General features: G+C 37.8%; 1 protein-coding gene and 1 pseudogene across 1 annotated transcript in view; one reads left to right on the top strand and one right to left on the bottom strand.

The window, feature by feature from the left end:
* Nucleotides 1-1,208: 1,208 nt before the first annotated feature.
* Nucleotides 1,209-2,027, top strand: LOC101706104 (DCN1-like protein 1; annotated as a pseudogene).
* Nucleotides 2,028-7,547: 5,520 nt separating this feature from the next.
* Nucleotides 7,548-17,456, bottom strand: part of Sucla2 (succinate-CoA ligase ADP-forming subunit beta) — a 196,711-nt gene continuing 186,802 nt past the window's right edge. The window contains exon 11 of the mRNA XM_087197344.1: nucleotides 7,548-7,764. Within this exon, the coding sequence (XP_087053470.1) occupies nucleotides 7,720-7,764 (45 nt within the window). The 3' untranslated portion in view covers nucleotides 7,548-7,719. The remainder of the gene's footprint in view (nucleotides 7,765-17,456) is intronic.

Raw genomic sequence — 17,456 nt, forward strand, 5'->3', positions numbered from 1 at the left:
ATTATCAATTCCTTGCTGGGGAGAACCAAAGCACATATTTTACTATATATTCAGTTCATGAACTTAATTTTTTCCATTATTCTGGTCACAAACCAAACTGGATGAAAGCTGAATCAAATGTCCCCATAAGGTTAACATTGAACCTAACCATTGAATTTGATTTGATATATATGTATATTAAAATATATATACATATATATTTGATTTGATATATATTCAAAATATATATATTTCTGCACATGTTCATTGTATAATAAGATGTATATACTTTTTTCCATGTTGTGTGCTTAAACACTTTCTTTGTTGTTGTCTATATGAAGTGCCAAGTTACAGAACCACTTCAGAAATAGATCAACATAGATTTCTGAGTTGGGAGGTCCCTAATGAAAAATTCAGTTGCAATTCTGCTGTCCAGAGCAGACATCAGCCCTACAGTTCCTTGAAAAAATGTTTCCCGGACTGATTTTACTTCTGCTGGATGTGTCATAGTTATTTGAATTACTCCAAGTATGAAAAACCAAGGTAGGCCTATGTTATAAATGAAATGAAATACAAATGAGCTATAAGGCTTTCCCACGAGGCAGAGCTGGGTACTGATTACTGATAGCACTATGACTCAATGGTGTGTGTGTGTGTATGTGTGTGTGTGTAGTGTGTCAGAGAGAGAGAGACCAGAAAACTTCACACCTGATCTTAGCCCAAAGGCTGAGACGTGAATGAGACCTGAAAACTTTATGTTGGTTCCATAATAAGAACGATACAATCTCATATTGTGTCCCTTCTTCAGACTCTCTATCTGAAATCCTATAAGACATGAGGCTGACTGAAGCTTGTGTTGTGATAAGAGCCCTGGTACCCAGGGAACCAGCTTTGAGATTTATCTCTTAGGTCACCTGGCTTAAATTGTCACCTTCCGGAGGTCAGAGTTCATAATTTGCTTGTATTCTGCCTAAGATGCCACCCCTCCCAATCTCAAATAGTCTCCTGAATTATGATGACAGGAGGACTGGTTATGAAACATTTCCAGTTTTCTCCATCACCACTAGGTTCACATTCATACAACCCAGGCAGCATCTCAGCTAACCCCAAGCCATTAATTGACAAACAAGTCACAGCTATACCAGTGTATGTGCCTTCCCATGATTAAATCTCAAAATACTGATTTTAAAAATCTACAAAATTCAGGGAGAGGCTTGGAGAACACCAACATGAACAAGTTGAAATCACTGCAGAAAGATTAAGTTCGACAGTTTATGATCTTCACTTAATCTAGTGAAAAAACTGCTATAAGTTGTCTTTCTCAAAATGACTGGAAGTTAGATGTTGCAACAGATAATTTTTTTCAAAATCCTGAACTGTATTATGAGAGAATGTAAAAGGATCATTGGACAGGAAGAAGTTAGAACAACTATACAATAGATACAAATATCCTCGAAGGAAGAAAAAAAAAAAAAAAAGATCCTCGAGATGAAAATAAAATTGGAATAGATATAATATAATAGGTATACAGCAATTCTGTGATGACCTGGCACTTGATCCAGCCAACATTAGTGTTTTGATTATCGCATAGACGTTCAGACCACCAACCCAGTGTGAGTTCTCCAAACAGGAATTCATGGACAGCATGACAGAATTGGGATGTGACAGCATAGAAAAGCTAAAGGCTCAAATACCCAAGATGGAACAAGAATTGAAAGAACCAGGACAATTTAAGGATTTTTACCAGTTTACTTTTAATTTTTCAAAGAATCCAGGACAAAAAGGATTAGATCTAGAAATGGCCATTACCTACTGGAACTTAGTGCTTAGTGGAAGATTTAAATTCTTAGACTTATGAAATAAATTTTTGTTGGAACATCATAAATGATCAATACCAAAAGATACTTGGAATCTTCTTTTAGACTTCAGTACAATGATTGCAGATGGCATGTCTAATTATGATGAAGGAGGAGAATGGCCTGTTCTCAGTGATGACTGTGGAATTTGCATGCCCTCAAATTGCTGGGACAAAAAGAACAACAGTGTAGCACTAAAAGAACATTCTAGAATGTACAGTCTGTACAATAAATACACCAGAAAATTGCACAGTCAATTTCTGCTGGCTGGACTGAACTGAAGATCAATCCTCACTATTCAGACAAGGGTTGAGACAAAACTTTAAGGATACATTTTGGATCATATCATATTTCATTCTTCAAATGGTAGTTTGGGCTTGTCTTCTACTCTGGGCCACTCTAAACATTTATAATTCCAATGTTGTGGATTTCATCTTGATATCTGTGCACCATCCTAGTTTATTCTCCCATAAGTCTTAGAAGCTTTATGGTGATTATTTTGAGGTTTCCATTCTTGCATAAAGCAAAATGCTGTCTTCATCAGAAAAGTTTGGCACAAGAATTAACATAACATCACAAACAATTTATAAAGCTTCTTAAATATATGCTTTTGGCTAGTTGCAAAGACTATGTTGATAGCACTTCCAATGAGAGTGATATAATTAAGTGTATGGGATTTGGAATGGTGTTTTCATTTGGAAGGATTTTTTTTTTCCTGGCAAATCACATGTATTGTTCTCGTAGTATCTGATGAGAGAAATGTCAAAACAACCATCATGAATATTTTTTAGGATAACTTGGTACTTACTTGAAAAATGTGTTGTGTTTTAGATTTGGTTTCAAAAAGGTTCCACAGAAATAGTCTGCACTCACCAATGGTCCTACAAGGAGCTTTTATTTAGCAGATGTCTGCATAATGTTAGATTCTTCTCTTGTCTACATTTGGACCTTTTATTCCTATTTTACATTATCGATTATTCATTCTAATAATTGGTACATTTTAGGTATACAATATAATGACATTCATCATTGGAAATTTGCACCTTTACATAGCCTCTCTTGGTTCTTGTTTTTCACCTTTGCCCAACCCTCCCTTCAACACCTCCAGTCCTCCCTATTTACAAAAATTTTGTTCCTACTTTTCCATTTTCTCATATTAATCCCATTCCCTTCTATCCTTTCCCTTAGCCCTCCCACTTCCTTCCCCTTTGCCCCTTTTCTTCCTATTTCACATGACCTATTATACATTTAGTCCTTATTTACACTTTCAGTTTCTCACACCAGAGAAACTATTCAGTATTTACACATCTGTGTCCTATTTATTTCACTTAAGAGTATCGCCTCAATTTGCATCCACTTAGCTATAAATGTCTCTAATTTCTCATTTTTTATGGCTGAGTAGTACTCCATTTTATAAAAAAAACACATTTTCTTTATCCAGTCACCAGTTGATGGGCATTTGGGCTGTTTCCAAGTTTTAGCTATTACAAACTGTGCTGCTATGAACATGGGTGCACATATATCACTGTGGTATGATTCTTTTAATTCTTTGGGGAAGATCCCCAGCACTGGAATAGCGGGGTCAAATGGGACTTCCAGTCCTAGCTCTTTGAGGTATCTCCATGCTGATTTCCACAGTGGTTGCAACAGTCTACACTCCCACCAGCAGTGGAGCAGGGTTCCTCTTTCCCCACAGCCCTGCCAGCATTTGTTATTGGTTGATTTCATGATAGCAGCCATTCTTTCTGGAGTGAGGTGGAATCTCAGGGTTGTTTTCATTTGCATCTCTCGAATGACCAGTGAGGTTGAACATTTTTTAATGTATTTATTTGCTATTTCTACTTCTTTGTCTGAGAAATGTCTGTTCATTTCAGATGCCCATTTTTGGATTGGGTCTTTAAATTTGGGAGGTCTGATCTTTTGAAGTTCTTTATAGATTCGAGATAGTAGACCTTTGTCTGAGGAAGAGCAGGTAAAGATTTTTTTCCCACATTGTGGGTTATCTCTTCACACTGCTGGTGGTTTCTCTTGCTGTGCAGAAGTCTTTTAATAAGAAGAGATGCCACTTGTTGATTGTTTGTGCTACTTCACGGGCAACTGAGGTTTTGTTCATAAAATCTTTTCCTACACTGATGTCTTCAAGGGTTCTACCTAACCTCTGTTCCAACTGGTTCAGAGTTTCTATTTTAATATTTAGATCTTTAATCCATTTTGATTTCAGTTTAGTGCATGGTGAGAGATACAGGTCTAGTTTTAATCTTTGGCAAGTTGAAGCCCAATTTTTCCAGCACCATTTATTAAAGAGGCTATCTTTCCTCCAGTGAGGGTGTTTGGCTCCTTCATCGAAGATGAGATGGCTGAGTGTGTCTGGCGTTGTTTCTGCATCTTCTAATCTGTTCCACTGGTCCTCAAGCCTGTTTCTTTGCCTGTACCATGCTGTTTTTATCACAGTAGCTTTGCAGTATAGTTGCAGGTTGGGGATTGTGATACCCCCTGCCATGTCTCTGTTACCTAGAATTGCTTTTGCTATTCTGGGTCTCTTCTTGCTCCAAATGAATTTTTGGATTTTTTTCTCAAAGTCTATGAAGTATGCTCCTGGGCTCTCAATTGGAATTGCAATAAATCTATATAGCAGTTTTGGAAGTATGGCCATTTTCACTATATTAATCCTTCCTACCCAGGAGCAGGGGATGTCTGTCCATTTTCGGATATCATCTTCAATCTCTCTTTTCAGAGTGCCATAGTTTTCAGAGAAGAGGTGTTTGATTTCTTTCATTAGGATGATTCCTAGGTATTTCAATTTTTTGGATGCTATTGTGAAAGGAATTATTTGCCCTATTTCACTCTCAGTGAATCTGTCATTCGTGTAGAGGAAAGCCATTGATTTTTGTGTGTTGACCTTGTAACCAGCTACTTGACTGAATTTGGTTATTAAGTCTAGAAGACTTTTGGTGGAGTTCTTGGGGTCTTCTATATAGAGTATCATGTCATCTGCAAATAATGACAATTTGACTTCTTCATTACCTATCTTTATTCCTTTTATTTCTTTCTCTTGTCTAATTGCTGTGGCTAATGTTTCCAGAACTATATTGAACAAGAGTGGTGATAGTGGACATCCTTGTCTTGTTCCTGATTTTAGTGTGAAGGATTTCAGTTTTGGACCATTTAGTATGATATTGGCTGTTGGTTTTTCATAGATGGCTTCTATCAGTTTGAGGTAGAGACCATCTATTCCAATTTTTTGTAGGGCTTTTATCATAAATGCATGTTGGATTTTGTCAAATGCTTTTTCTGCACCTATGGAGATAATCATATGGTTTTTGTCCTTGGCTCTATTGATATAGTGTATTACATTGATTGATTTTCATATGTTGAACCATCCCTGCATCCCTGGGATGAATCCCACTTGATCAGGGTGTATGATCTTCTTGATGATCTTCTGCATTCTGTTTGCCAGTATCTTATTAAGGATTTTTACATCTATGTTCATTAGTGAGGTTGGCCTATAGTTCTCTTTTTCAGTTGGGTCTTTCTCTGCTTTGGGGATCAAGGTGATGCTTGCTTCCAGGAATGAATTTGGGAGTATTGCTTCCCTTTCAATTTCATTGAAGAGTTTAAACAGCAGTGGCAGCAGTTCCTCTCTAAATGTCTTGTAGAATTCAGCAGTGAAACCATCAGGGCCCAGGATTTGCTTAGTTGATAAGTTTTTAATTATGTTTTCAATTTCATTGGTTGATATTGGGTTGTTTAGAATTTTTAGGTCTTCTTCGTTCAACTTTGGTAATTCATATGTATCTAGGAATCTGTCCATTTCTTCTGTGTTTTCCATCTTATTGGCGTATAGGTTCTGGAAGTAGGTATTGATGATCCTCTGGATTTCTGCTGGGTCTGTTGTAATTTCACCCTTTTCATTCCTAATTGCATGGATTTGGGCCTTTTCTTTCCTTTTTCTGATAAGGTTGGCTAAAGGTTTGTCAATTTCTTTGATTCTTTTGAAGAACCAACTCTTGGCTTCATTGATTTTTTTGTATCATTCTCTTAGTCTCCATTGCATTGATTTCTCCTCTGATCCTTTATAATTTCCTCCCTTGTATGAGCTTTGGGGTTGTCCTGCTCTTCTTTCTGTAGAAGCTTGAGGTTCAGCATCAGGTTGTTTAATTGGGCTCATTCTGTTTTCCTAATATGTGTATTCACTGCTATGAATTTCCCTCGTAAGACTGCTTTCATTGTGTCCCATAGATTCTGATATGTTGTATTGTCATTGTCATTTAATTGAAGGAACTGTCTGATTTCTTCTTTAATTTCCTCTGTGACCCATTGGATATTCAGAAGTGTGTTGTTCAATTTCCATGGTTTATGAAATTTTTTGAGTTTCTTTTGCTATGGATCTCCAATTTCATCACACTATGGTCTGATAATATACAGGGGATAACTTCAATTCCTTTGCATTTACTTAAAAATGTTCTATGTATGAGTATGTGGTCTATTTTAGAGAATGACCCATGTGCAGCTGAGAAGAATGTGTATTCTGACTTTGTGGGGTGTAAGACTGTAAACATCTGTTAAGTTCATTTGTTCAAGAGTTTGATTGAGTTCTAGTATTTCATTACTTATTTTTCATCTAGTTGATCTATCTATTTGTGACAGTGGGGTGTTGAGGTCCCCCACTACAATTGTATTAGTGCATATATGACTTTTCATGTCTGTTAGTATTTGTTTTATATAGTTGGGTGCACTAGTCTTTGGTGCATAGATATTTATGATTGTCATCTCTTCCTCTTGGATTCTTCCCTTTACAAGGATGTAGTGTCCTTCTTCGTCTCTCTTCATTAGTGTTGGTTTGAAATCTACTTGATCTACCAAGAGGATAGCTACTCCTGCTTTTCTTCGTGTTCATGTCACATGGAGTATTGTTTTCCACCCTTTAACTTTCAGTCTATGAGTTTCCTTTTGAATGAAGTGTGTTTCTTGTATGCAGCATATTGTTGGGTTTTGCTTCTTGACCCATTCTGCCAGTCTATTTCTTTGGATTGGTGAATTGAGACCATTAACGTTGATGGTTATAACTGAAACATATTGACTTGTCATTGCCATGACTTTTTCTTTTTGTTGGGTTCTCTCCCTTTACATTTAATTTCTTGTCATGCCAGATGGGTTCATTCTGCTTTGCTTCCTGGGGTTGTGATCCTCAATGTCTGTTCCTAGGATATTGTGTAAAATTCTTTGGAGTGCTCTTTTGGTATTCACGAAGTTCCTAAGGTGCTCTTTGTCATGAAAGTATCTTATTTCTCCATCCATTTTGAAAGATAGTTTTGCAGGGCACATCAATCTGGGTTGGAGGCTGTTTTCTTTTAGGGCTTGGAATATGTCACTCCAAGCTCTTCTTGCCTTGATGGTTTGTGTTGAGAAGTCTGTTGTGATTCTGATGGGCTTTCCTTTGTATGTGATTTGTTTCTTTTCTCTGACTGCTTGTAGAACTTTGTTCTTCTGTTGTGTTTCTGGAATCTTAACAATTATATGCCTATGTGTAGAGTTTTTTTGATCAAGGCTATTTGGAGTCCTATATGCCTCACTTATCTGTATGTCAAGCTCTTTTCCCCTGCTTGGGAAGTTTTCTGCCATTATTTCTGTGAAGAGATTTTTTATGTCATCTGCACTCTCTCCTGTTTCTTCATTGAGCCCAATCAGTCGTATATTATTCTTTTTTGCATCATCTAGCAGCTGCTGGATTGATTTCTCATGTTCCCTTATAATTTTGAAGCAATTTTTCTTTTCCTGGTCACTAATTGCAATCTTATCTTCTATATCTGAAATTCTGTCCTCACACTGGCTCATTCTGCTGTATAGACTTTCAATGGAGTTTTTCATTTCCTGGAAATCTGGTTTATTTTTGGTTTTTTTTTTTTTCTTCCTTTTTGGTCATTGCGCTCTGAAACACAAATGAAATTCTCTTAATTTATGAAAGGATAGTATGAATTAAATTTTGGAAATGGTTGTGATGAGCCATGAAGTTCAATCTATACAATTTAGGTACTGCTGTTTCAGACAAATAGTCCATTTTTGATGACTTCTTATTTTGCTGAAATTGCTTTAACTGCTAATCACTGTGGTTGCCAAATATTTACTTCAGGAGCAAAGATTTTCAGACAGCATATACTTGATAAAAAATGCCAATCTGGTTTCTATTTTTGTAAATTATTTAGTCTCTACTGTTTTTGTTTTACTCACATTAGCTCTATTTTCACATCAAAGCAGAATGCTGTCTTTTTTTAATATTATTTCATTGATACATTTTAAGTATACAATATAATGACATTCATCATTGGAAATTTGCACCTTTACATAATATCTCTTGTTTATTATTTTCCCCCTTCCCCTGCCCTCCCTTCAACCCCTCCATCCCTCCCTATTTACAAAGACTTTGTTTCCATTTTTTCATTTTCTCATATTAATTTCATTCCCCTTTCCTTTCCCCTGCCCCTCCCACTTCCCCTTCCCTTTTGCCCCTTTTCTTCCTATTTCACATTATCTATTATACCTTTTAGCCCTTCTTTACACTTTCAGTTTCACACTAGAGAAACTATTCGGTATTTACACATGTGTGTCCTGTTTATTTCACTTAAGAGTATCACCTCAATGAGCATCCACTTAGCTATAAATGACCTGATGCTGAACCTCAAGCTTCTAGAAAAAGAAGAGCAGGACAAACCCAAAGCTCATACAAGGGAGGAAATTATAAAGATCAGAGCAGAAATCAATGCAATGGAGACTAAGAGAATGATACAAAAAAAAAATCAATGAAGCCAAGAGTTGATTCTTCAAAAGAATAAACAAAATTGACAAACCCTTAGCCAACCTTATCAGAAAAAGGAAAGAAAAGCCCCAAATCTATGCAATTAGGAATGAAAAGGATAAAATTACAATAGGCCCAGCAGAAATCCAGAGGATCATCATTACCTACTTGGAGAACCTATACTCCAATAAGATGGAAAACACAGAAGAAATGGACAGATTCCTAGATACATATGAATTACCAAAGTTGAACGAAGAAGATCTAAAAATTCTAAACCACCAAATATCAATCAATTAAATTGAAAACATAATTTAAAACTTAACCACTAAGAAAAGCCAGGTCCCGATGGCTTCACTGCTGAATTCTACAAGACATTAAGTGAGGAACTACTGCCACTACTGTTTAAACTCTTCAGTGAAATTGAAAGGGAAGCAATACTCCCAAATTCATTCCTGGAAGCAAGCATCACCTTGATCCCCAAAGCAGAGAAAGACCCAACTGAAAAAGAGAACTATAGGCCAATCTCACTAATGAACACAGATGCAAAAATCCTTAATAAGATATGGCTAATAGAATGCAGAAGATCATCAAGAAGATCATACACCCTGACCAAGTGGGACTTATCCCAGGGATGCAGGGATGGTTCAACATACACAAATCAATCAATGTAGTACACTGTATCAATAGAGCCAAGAACAAAAACCATATGATTATCTCCATAGATGCAGAAAAAGCATTTGACAAAATCCAACACACACTTATAAAAACCCTACAAAAAACTGGAATAGATGGTCTCTACCTCAATCTGATAAAAGCCATCTATGAAAAACCAACAGCCAATATCATTCTAAATGGTCCAAAACTGAAATCCTTCACCCTAAAATCAGGAACAAGATAAGGATCTCCACTATCACCACTCCTGGTCAATATAGTTTTGGAAACATTAGCCATGGCAATTAAACAAGAGAAATAAAAGGGATAAAGATAGGAAATGAAGAAGTCAAATTGTCATTATTTGCAGATGACAAGATATTCTATATAGAAGACCCCAAGAACTCCACCAAATGTCTTCTAGACTTAATAACCAAATTCAGCAGAGTAGCTGGATACAAGGTCAACACAAAAATCAGTAGCTTTCCTCTACAGAATGCTGTCTTGTATGGAACTCCTCCCCCGCTGTTTTTGATTTTTTGGTTTTATTTTTTATTTTTTTGGTTAGGGGACCCATGAACAGCTTTCTTGCCTAAACTGTTCATTTTTGTATACTTACCGTTATGTGAAGAAGGGTTAATTGCTTTCTTAAACATTTATGTAAGGCAAATTTTAAAATACTGAACTTCAAGTTTTGGATCACCATGGTCTTTACTAGGAACAGATTTTGCCTGGTATATCCAGGTACTCTTTAGGGCCTAGTATTGATATCAATAAAGGAATGCATATTCAGAATAGCAGCACATTTTAAGCTGATACAGAAGTGATTTCAAGAAACAATGACTTATTAAAATTGCTTTTTATTTACATAATTTTGAAATTGATGAGATATTTAATTAATATTCCAGTTATAACTTTTAATTCAAGAATGTAATTTTACCAAAAGAAAAATTTGAAAATTTCTATTCAGATTATTGGAATTAGTTATTAAAAGAAAAAAAGGAGAAGAATCCTGCTGTTTTCAGTGTTTCCTGATTTCATTTTTGTACATATGAAGAGGAATTTCAATTATGAAAAATTTTTTAAAGATATAAAAATATATGTACTTTTATTTCCTGTCTTGAAGATTTTGAGTTACAATATTATTTTCAGATTATTTCAAGTATTCTGTGTTTTGAAATGAGATCCCATTATTTCCCCATTATAAATTTTTTTCATAAAATTCTGATATTGGTTGTAGCCTAGTGCCTTGGGTTTTACAGATTTTTCTTTTAAATGCAAGATATTTTCAACAAAATAGTGTTTGTCATCAGTTTGGTACTGAACATTTATAATTACTGTGTAATTACAAAATCTACAAAATTCAAACTTTTAAGTGTACATGCTCTAAGATATGTTCTATTTTTATGTTTGAGGCATATATACTGCTCCAAAATCATGTTTCGGTGGGTTATCTCTTTTTATTTTCTGTGGTGAAAATAGCATCTTTCCTAAAAAGAAAAAACATCCTTGAATTTTGTGTCAAAGCAGGTCTCATTGGGAATATAACTGAGAAAGCATATTACAGACTCCATTATATACTTATCTCCTGTGAATAGACTACTCTAAAAAAACCTAAGAGCAATATTTTGACATTAGGGGCCTGGCTTCTTTCTTTATGAGGTGAGTGTAGTAGTCCCAGAGAATGAGAATCATTGCTGTGCTGGAAGATTTGAGTTTAAAGTTAAACACTGAAGTGAAGGATTGCTAATACTATCATCAGAATCTCTACAGAAACAGTCTGCTAGTTTCCTCAGAAGACAGAAGTAGGACATAAATAGATCTTACCAGGTTTTCCACAGTGCCCTTCCCACATCCTCTTAGTTTGCATATATGTGAAAGATGCCTGTTGCACACATATCAAAGCACTACCACAGGGACACTTCCTACCTCTCACTTTTAATCAGATCCCCTGCTTCACAGCTGGCTACCATGGCAGCAGGGAGACAGATGCTCAAAACTCATCTGACATTTTTGTCCAAAGGACCGTTGAAGAGGCCCGTGACTTGTAGAGATCAGACTTTGTCTGAATGCACCTGTGCTCCACATCAGCAAAAGACACCACTCAGCTGGGAGCAATGTCACGTGAGGATTGCACAGTTCCTCAGAGACCCCAGCCCCTAATGGCCATAGTGGCAAGAAGTCATAGTTCAGGGCTGGTCCTGTGGTCTCTTATAAGAAAATCCTTTCTTCCTACCCCCATTTCCATGAACATGGGAGCTCTGTATTGAATATGGAGGTTTAAGTGGGAGATTTACAATGAAGTAAAGGGGAACATTAGAATAAAAAACAATAATTTGAAGAATCTGAAACAGATTCTGAAGAACCTCCCTCTGTAGAACACCAAGTGTCCCAAACAAACTTGCATAAACTAAAACCTAAAGAAATCTTGTTCACTATACTCACTGTATTCTTCCAGGAGATTATTATGGTTTAGATCTAAAACATCCCTCAAAAGTCTCATGATTTATATGTAGGGCTTTTAGAAGGTGATTAGATCATGAGGGCATTAACTCCCTCAGTGGACTAATCCTTTGATGAGCTCATAGCTAAATGTGCCATTAGGAGGTAGGGGCTGGTTGGAGAGAGGTTACTGGAGACGTAACCTGAAAGGATATAGTCTTGTCCCAGGCCCTTCCTTCTCTCTCTACTTCCTGGCTGCCATGAATTAAGAGCTCTCCTCTACTATGTCTTTCCACTATATGGAACCAGCCAGCCATGGACTGAAGCCCGTGCCAAAATGAACTTTTTCTCCTTTTAGTTGTGTATGCTTGCACTTGGTCACAATGATGAAAAGCTGACCACAGTGATTCACAGATCATTAGCCCAGTCAAAGCTCTGAATGGACCTGAAGTAAAGATTCATTCTACTTTCTCTAATACAGGCAAAGCCAGCTTCAAGTGCATTCAACTATAAGCTTTGTTCAAGTCATTGCAGCCCCGTGGGGAGTCCTCTAGACGAGAACATAAAATGGACTAAAAAACAAACAAACAAACAAACTGTGCTGGGTATGGAGGTACACACCTGTAATCCCAGAACATGGGAGGCTGAGACAGGAGAATTGCTGTGAGTTTGATGCCAACCTAAACTACCTATTGAGACCTTGTCTCAAAAAGCAAAAAAAAAGGAGGGGCTGATGATTAGAAGAACCTATGCTTCTAAAGCTTTGTGGCCACTGTTATAAAATTCTTTGCAATTTTATTTGCACAATCTATAGTCCTTCCTGATACAAAGTTCTCCCCTGCTCATAACACCTCTAAGCAACTAGGGTACACACTCAAGGAAGGGCTAGCTTAAAACTGAAATCAGGAAAACTCCCAGAGGGGATATGTAATCTCTCTTGTAGATGCCTGCCCTCAAAATTTCCCTCTAGATTGAATCTTTTTACTTTACTTTGTTAAAAAGCCTGAAATGTTTTATTCCACTGGGGGAAAATGATGGAAAAAGGGTACAAAAAAATTTCTCTTTTCTAAAAAATAGTGGCATAAACATCCCAGGATAGCAGTCATTCAGATAATAGTTTGGAAGAGTTTATCTCTTGTTTCCCTTCTGACTCTTGGCTGGCATCATCCACCACTTTTCCACTGGGCTGATGGAGGCAGAATGGGTGTCCTGGTCTGGAAGTCGTGGTGAGACATTTCATCCTGGTGGCCTTGAGCTGCAGAGGCTGGGAAATGAGGAAAGGCATCTCAAAAGGCAGATGGGGGATGCAGAAAAGGAGTAAGATTCTTCCAAAGTTTGCTTGGGACAGGTGAGTGTCAAAGAAAAAGTCAAGTCCTTTTACTCTTTCTTCATTCCATATTAATTACAGAATTAATTAACATCATTAATTTAGCTACATTATGTTCCAAAGGCATTTACAAATAAGCCTAACACTGTAGCATACATAGCAGGTTTTCTGAGAGATATTGCCCCTAAAATACCAAACTGTTGATTTACAAGTATGCAGGACAACTCCTACCCAAACATTAGATATATTCTGAATCCTGTTCTCCTGATATACATAACCAAGTAAATCATAGGAAGTACCTTCCTACAAATGAGTTCTTTTTATATATGCATTAGTCTTTTCCCCAATATTGTGGTTTGAGTCTTAAACGTTCCCCTAAAAGCTCATGTGTTAAAGGCTTGTCCTCCAGTTGACGGGAGGTGATAGAATCTTTAGGAAGTGGGGCTTAGTGGGAATAAGTTAGGTCATTGTTTGTGTGCCATTGGGTTTATACTGGGATCCAGCCCCTTCTTCTCTCTCTCTTTGCTTCCCAGTTGCCATGAGGTGAGTGGGTTTGCTCTGCTAATGTGCTTCCACTATGATGTTCTGCCTCACCACAGGACCAGAGCAATAGAGGTAACCAACTATGGACTGAAACCTCTGAAACCATAAGCCAAAATAATTCTTCCCTCCTCATAAGCTGAATTTCTCAGGTATTTTGCCACAGCAATACATAGCTAACTAACACACTTGAATGTAGTCAGTTAATAAAATTAAGCAAACAATGACTTTGGTGTTTGCCAAGAATGGTAACAACTGAAATTTAATGATTAGATATTTTAACTTAGAATGCAATGGACACTTTTCTTGAAACTCCAGGTTCCTAATTCATCCTTATATGAAATGAAATAGGGCTGAATTTCTATAATGCCATGGAAACAGTAAGATAACATGCCCACTTGACAGAGGGATGTACACATCAGTGGTGGGACCCATTCTCTACCTAACATTTTTCTCTCTTTGCTGGTCCAAGTTACCATATCATCAAACATAGGCCTGTGTGGCCCATAAAGCCTTTCTCCCCATACACTGGCCTATACAAATCACCTACTATAAGCTGTTTTAAATTCCTTTCTTCTAATCTTGATGACACTCTTTGAAATTAGTCCAAATGGCCCCATTTTGCAGATAGGAAAACTGAGGTTTGGTGAAGTATGGGGAATTATTCAAAGTCACACAGCAAATTAATGGCTACATTGGCCTTGGTACTACAAATGCTTTCCCTAACCACTATGCTGCCTGGGACTACTGGCAGTGGGTGGAGGGAGTCAAGAGACTATGGAAGGGAAAAAAATATTGAACATTCACTGCCTACTTTATAACTTACCTCACAGTCAGGCTAGATACCAGCCACAGTTGAACAAAAGGAGGCCCCGTGCCTCATCTATACTGGGCGGGCTGCCCTACACTGCCTCCCAAGCCTGTGAACTCAAACTTGGAAGTTTGTTGACATCATCTGGGGAGATTCTGAAGCCCTGGTGCCTGGATCCCACCCGCCCTCAGAGATGTCCTTGCATTTGCTGTGGGCTGAGCCTGGGAAGGGCTCCCAACTGACTCACATGAGGCCAGGTTTGAGAACCACTGCAGAGCACATAAGGATGTTATCATTTGATAGAAAGAGACAGCAAGTTAAGGAGCAAAAAAACTAAAAATTAAAACTATCAAGCTTCTCTGAAAAGTTGGAACCCAGTACTTCTGCCTGGTCTGGTCCCCTTCCAAATATAAGTGTTGGTGACAGCAAAAGCTTCTTCTCACACATCCGCCAGATGCCTCCTCTTGTTCCCTCTCAGGCTTCTTGCTTAGTTCTAAAAGCCTACATTGGAAACAAACATCCCTGCCACTTACAAGCCTTCTGACTCCAGGCAACATCCTTAACTCCTTAAAGCTCAGTCTCCTCCTCCATAAAATGGGTATAGATAATAACCACTGTTGAGCAGTAGTAACAATATTAAATGTGAAAATGCAGGTGAAGTAGTTAGCAAGGGGCCAAATAAACATCAGTTATATTAATTACCAGTGGACTTTTCTAGTCTGTCATAAGTAATAATTAAAAAATAATCATTAATATTTAAATGGAGTTATTACTTTCCAGGTCCCACTCTAAATGGTTTACATATATTAATTTATTTAACTATCGTAACAGTCTTATGAAAACAAATCCAACATAAGCCCCACTGTACAGATTAGCAAACTGAGAGCAAAGAGGTTAATAACTTGTCCATGATCTCAGAGTGAGTGAGTGGTAGAGCCATGAGGGTCTTCAGAATCCATTTCCTAGCCACTGACAGAACTGACCCTCACATTACTTCTCCCTGCTCACATTTCTAAACTTTCCTACAACCCTGAACTCTGAGGGAGCACTGAGATTTGGCAGCGACTAATGAGCTCATGGATCAAGCCCTGTGCACACCTCAAGAGCCGGGAAGAAGACAGTGCTTCTTTCTTGCTGCCTTTCTGACTTGCTGTCTCTTTGTAGATTAACCTCTGCTTAAGCAATTTTATCTATTTCTTCTGTTTGCTGAAAAGATTAAGCAAAACAACTTGTTTAATGGCCCAGAAACAGTGCCCAGGACATCATACTTTCCACTTATATTATTACCCTCTCATTCTTAATGAGTTTTTGACTTCTCTACTAGCTCAAGGATTACTTTCTTCCAAATAATACACCTGCAATTCCATTAGTCCCATGAATAGCTGTACCTTTCACTTTGGCCTCACAAATTGCTCTGTGGAGTTACAGAGCTAAAGCTGGTAAGTGGAACCAAGTGCCCAAGAGTGAAATCAACACACCATCTATCTGCTGGGGTCAAGAGAGCCCAATGCATAGCCTGAGTTTTCACCTAATGAAGTCACACATTCCAGATGCCTCCTTCAGGCCTCCCCAAGGCTCTCAATTATGCTTGTTGGTTCAATTTAAGCATTTCTCTAAAGCCACCCTGCTCTGATGTTCACCCATCCCAAGAAGTATCAAGAGTGTTTGTACTGTATTGCTCTGTAATTGCCCAAACCTGTTATGTAGCTTCCTAGGTATCCCCTTTCAAGGCATTGTTCTGTAATATTGGCACTTCTCAATCATCCATTAACTTCTCTTACCAATGGCTCTGCTTTCTGTCTGCTCCTACTTTTTTTTTTTTACAAGCCACAGAGACTACAAGCCAATCAGTTTAAGTACTGGTAAGAACTGTCTCCACCTTCTAGCAGTTTCCTGTCAGGAGGAAAGTGCATGTAGGAAAGCACCCTGATTTAGGCTGAGTGGGTTTCTAGAGGTGCAGAATCATATTTTCCCCATGGTTTCTGGGATAGTTTAAAAAGTCCTTTTCTGCAGATCCCCAAAGGGAGCCCAACCACATCTGTAGGACTGTTGCACAGTGGGAGGAGTGTGCACCCCAGGTCTAGATGTGGGGTTAGAATTCTGACCTCCATCAGTTAAGTACTTGTGTAACCTTGGGGCTGTACTTGACTTTCCTGGCTTCAGTTTCCCCACCTGTAAAATGGAAAAAATATGATTGCTGTGGAAATAAAGGAGACAGTACATTTAAAAGACTTGGCATATAGAGAATGCTCAAGAAAGTATTGCTGTACTTATTGTTGTTATTTTCATTATCCTTAGTGTGACAGAATTTTATTCTCCAGGAAACAACAACATCCAAGGGCTGGGAAACACATTAGTAATCCGGCAGGATGATCTTGAATGTTCTCTGACCCTGTGGTGAGTTAACAAGGAGGAAGCAGAGCTCCTGCCCCAGGCTTTGCTGCCCCTCACTGTATCTTTCTGCCTCCCTCCTCTCCTTTGCTTTGTCTCCTCAATGTGCTGCTGTAATAAGAGATTCTGGCTGCTCAGTGGGAAGCACATGGAGCTCATTTTTTTCCTCTTTAATATGAATTATTTTTAAAAGTGAACATCGCAGGATGCACCCTAAGCTAGTAACAGCAGTTAGAGTATGTTTGGAGTGGGGTGTGCCTGTGAAATTTTTAATTTTTTAGTGTATATAATTTTTAAGTATTAGGATTATAGGTATTATTTCCCTTCTTTTTAGTTTTTTGAGTATTCAAATATTTTATCTTAATTTATGCCTTCTAGAGATTAAGCAAATAGTTAATAAATATTTATCATCCCAATTAGATGAATTTTCCTCCGACTCAGTAATTCCACAGGAGCACTGCTTGCCTCATTTGGGTTTTATATTCTGAACATCCAAACCTCCATCTTTAAGCCCTGCAAGCTGGTAGAGAGAATTGGCTGCCATCCATGAGAAAGGCAGAGAGGGGAGGAAGGTGTGATGCTTAGATGAAGAGAAGCAAGCCCCAGCCAGGGAGACAGAAGCCTGTCAGTCCTTGACCTCCTTCTCTCCTGCCTTCCTTCTCCAAA

The sequence above is a fragment of the Heterocephalus glaber genome, unplaced genomic scaffold (assembly GCF_053883595.1).
Source record: "Heterocephalus glaber isolate CG9 unplaced genomic scaffold, H.glaber_assembly_v1.0 deba00001666, whole genome shotgun sequence".
NCBI classification, from domain to species: Eukaryota; Metazoa; Chordata; class Mammalia; order Rodentia; family Bathyergidae; genus Heterocephalus; species Heterocephalus glaber.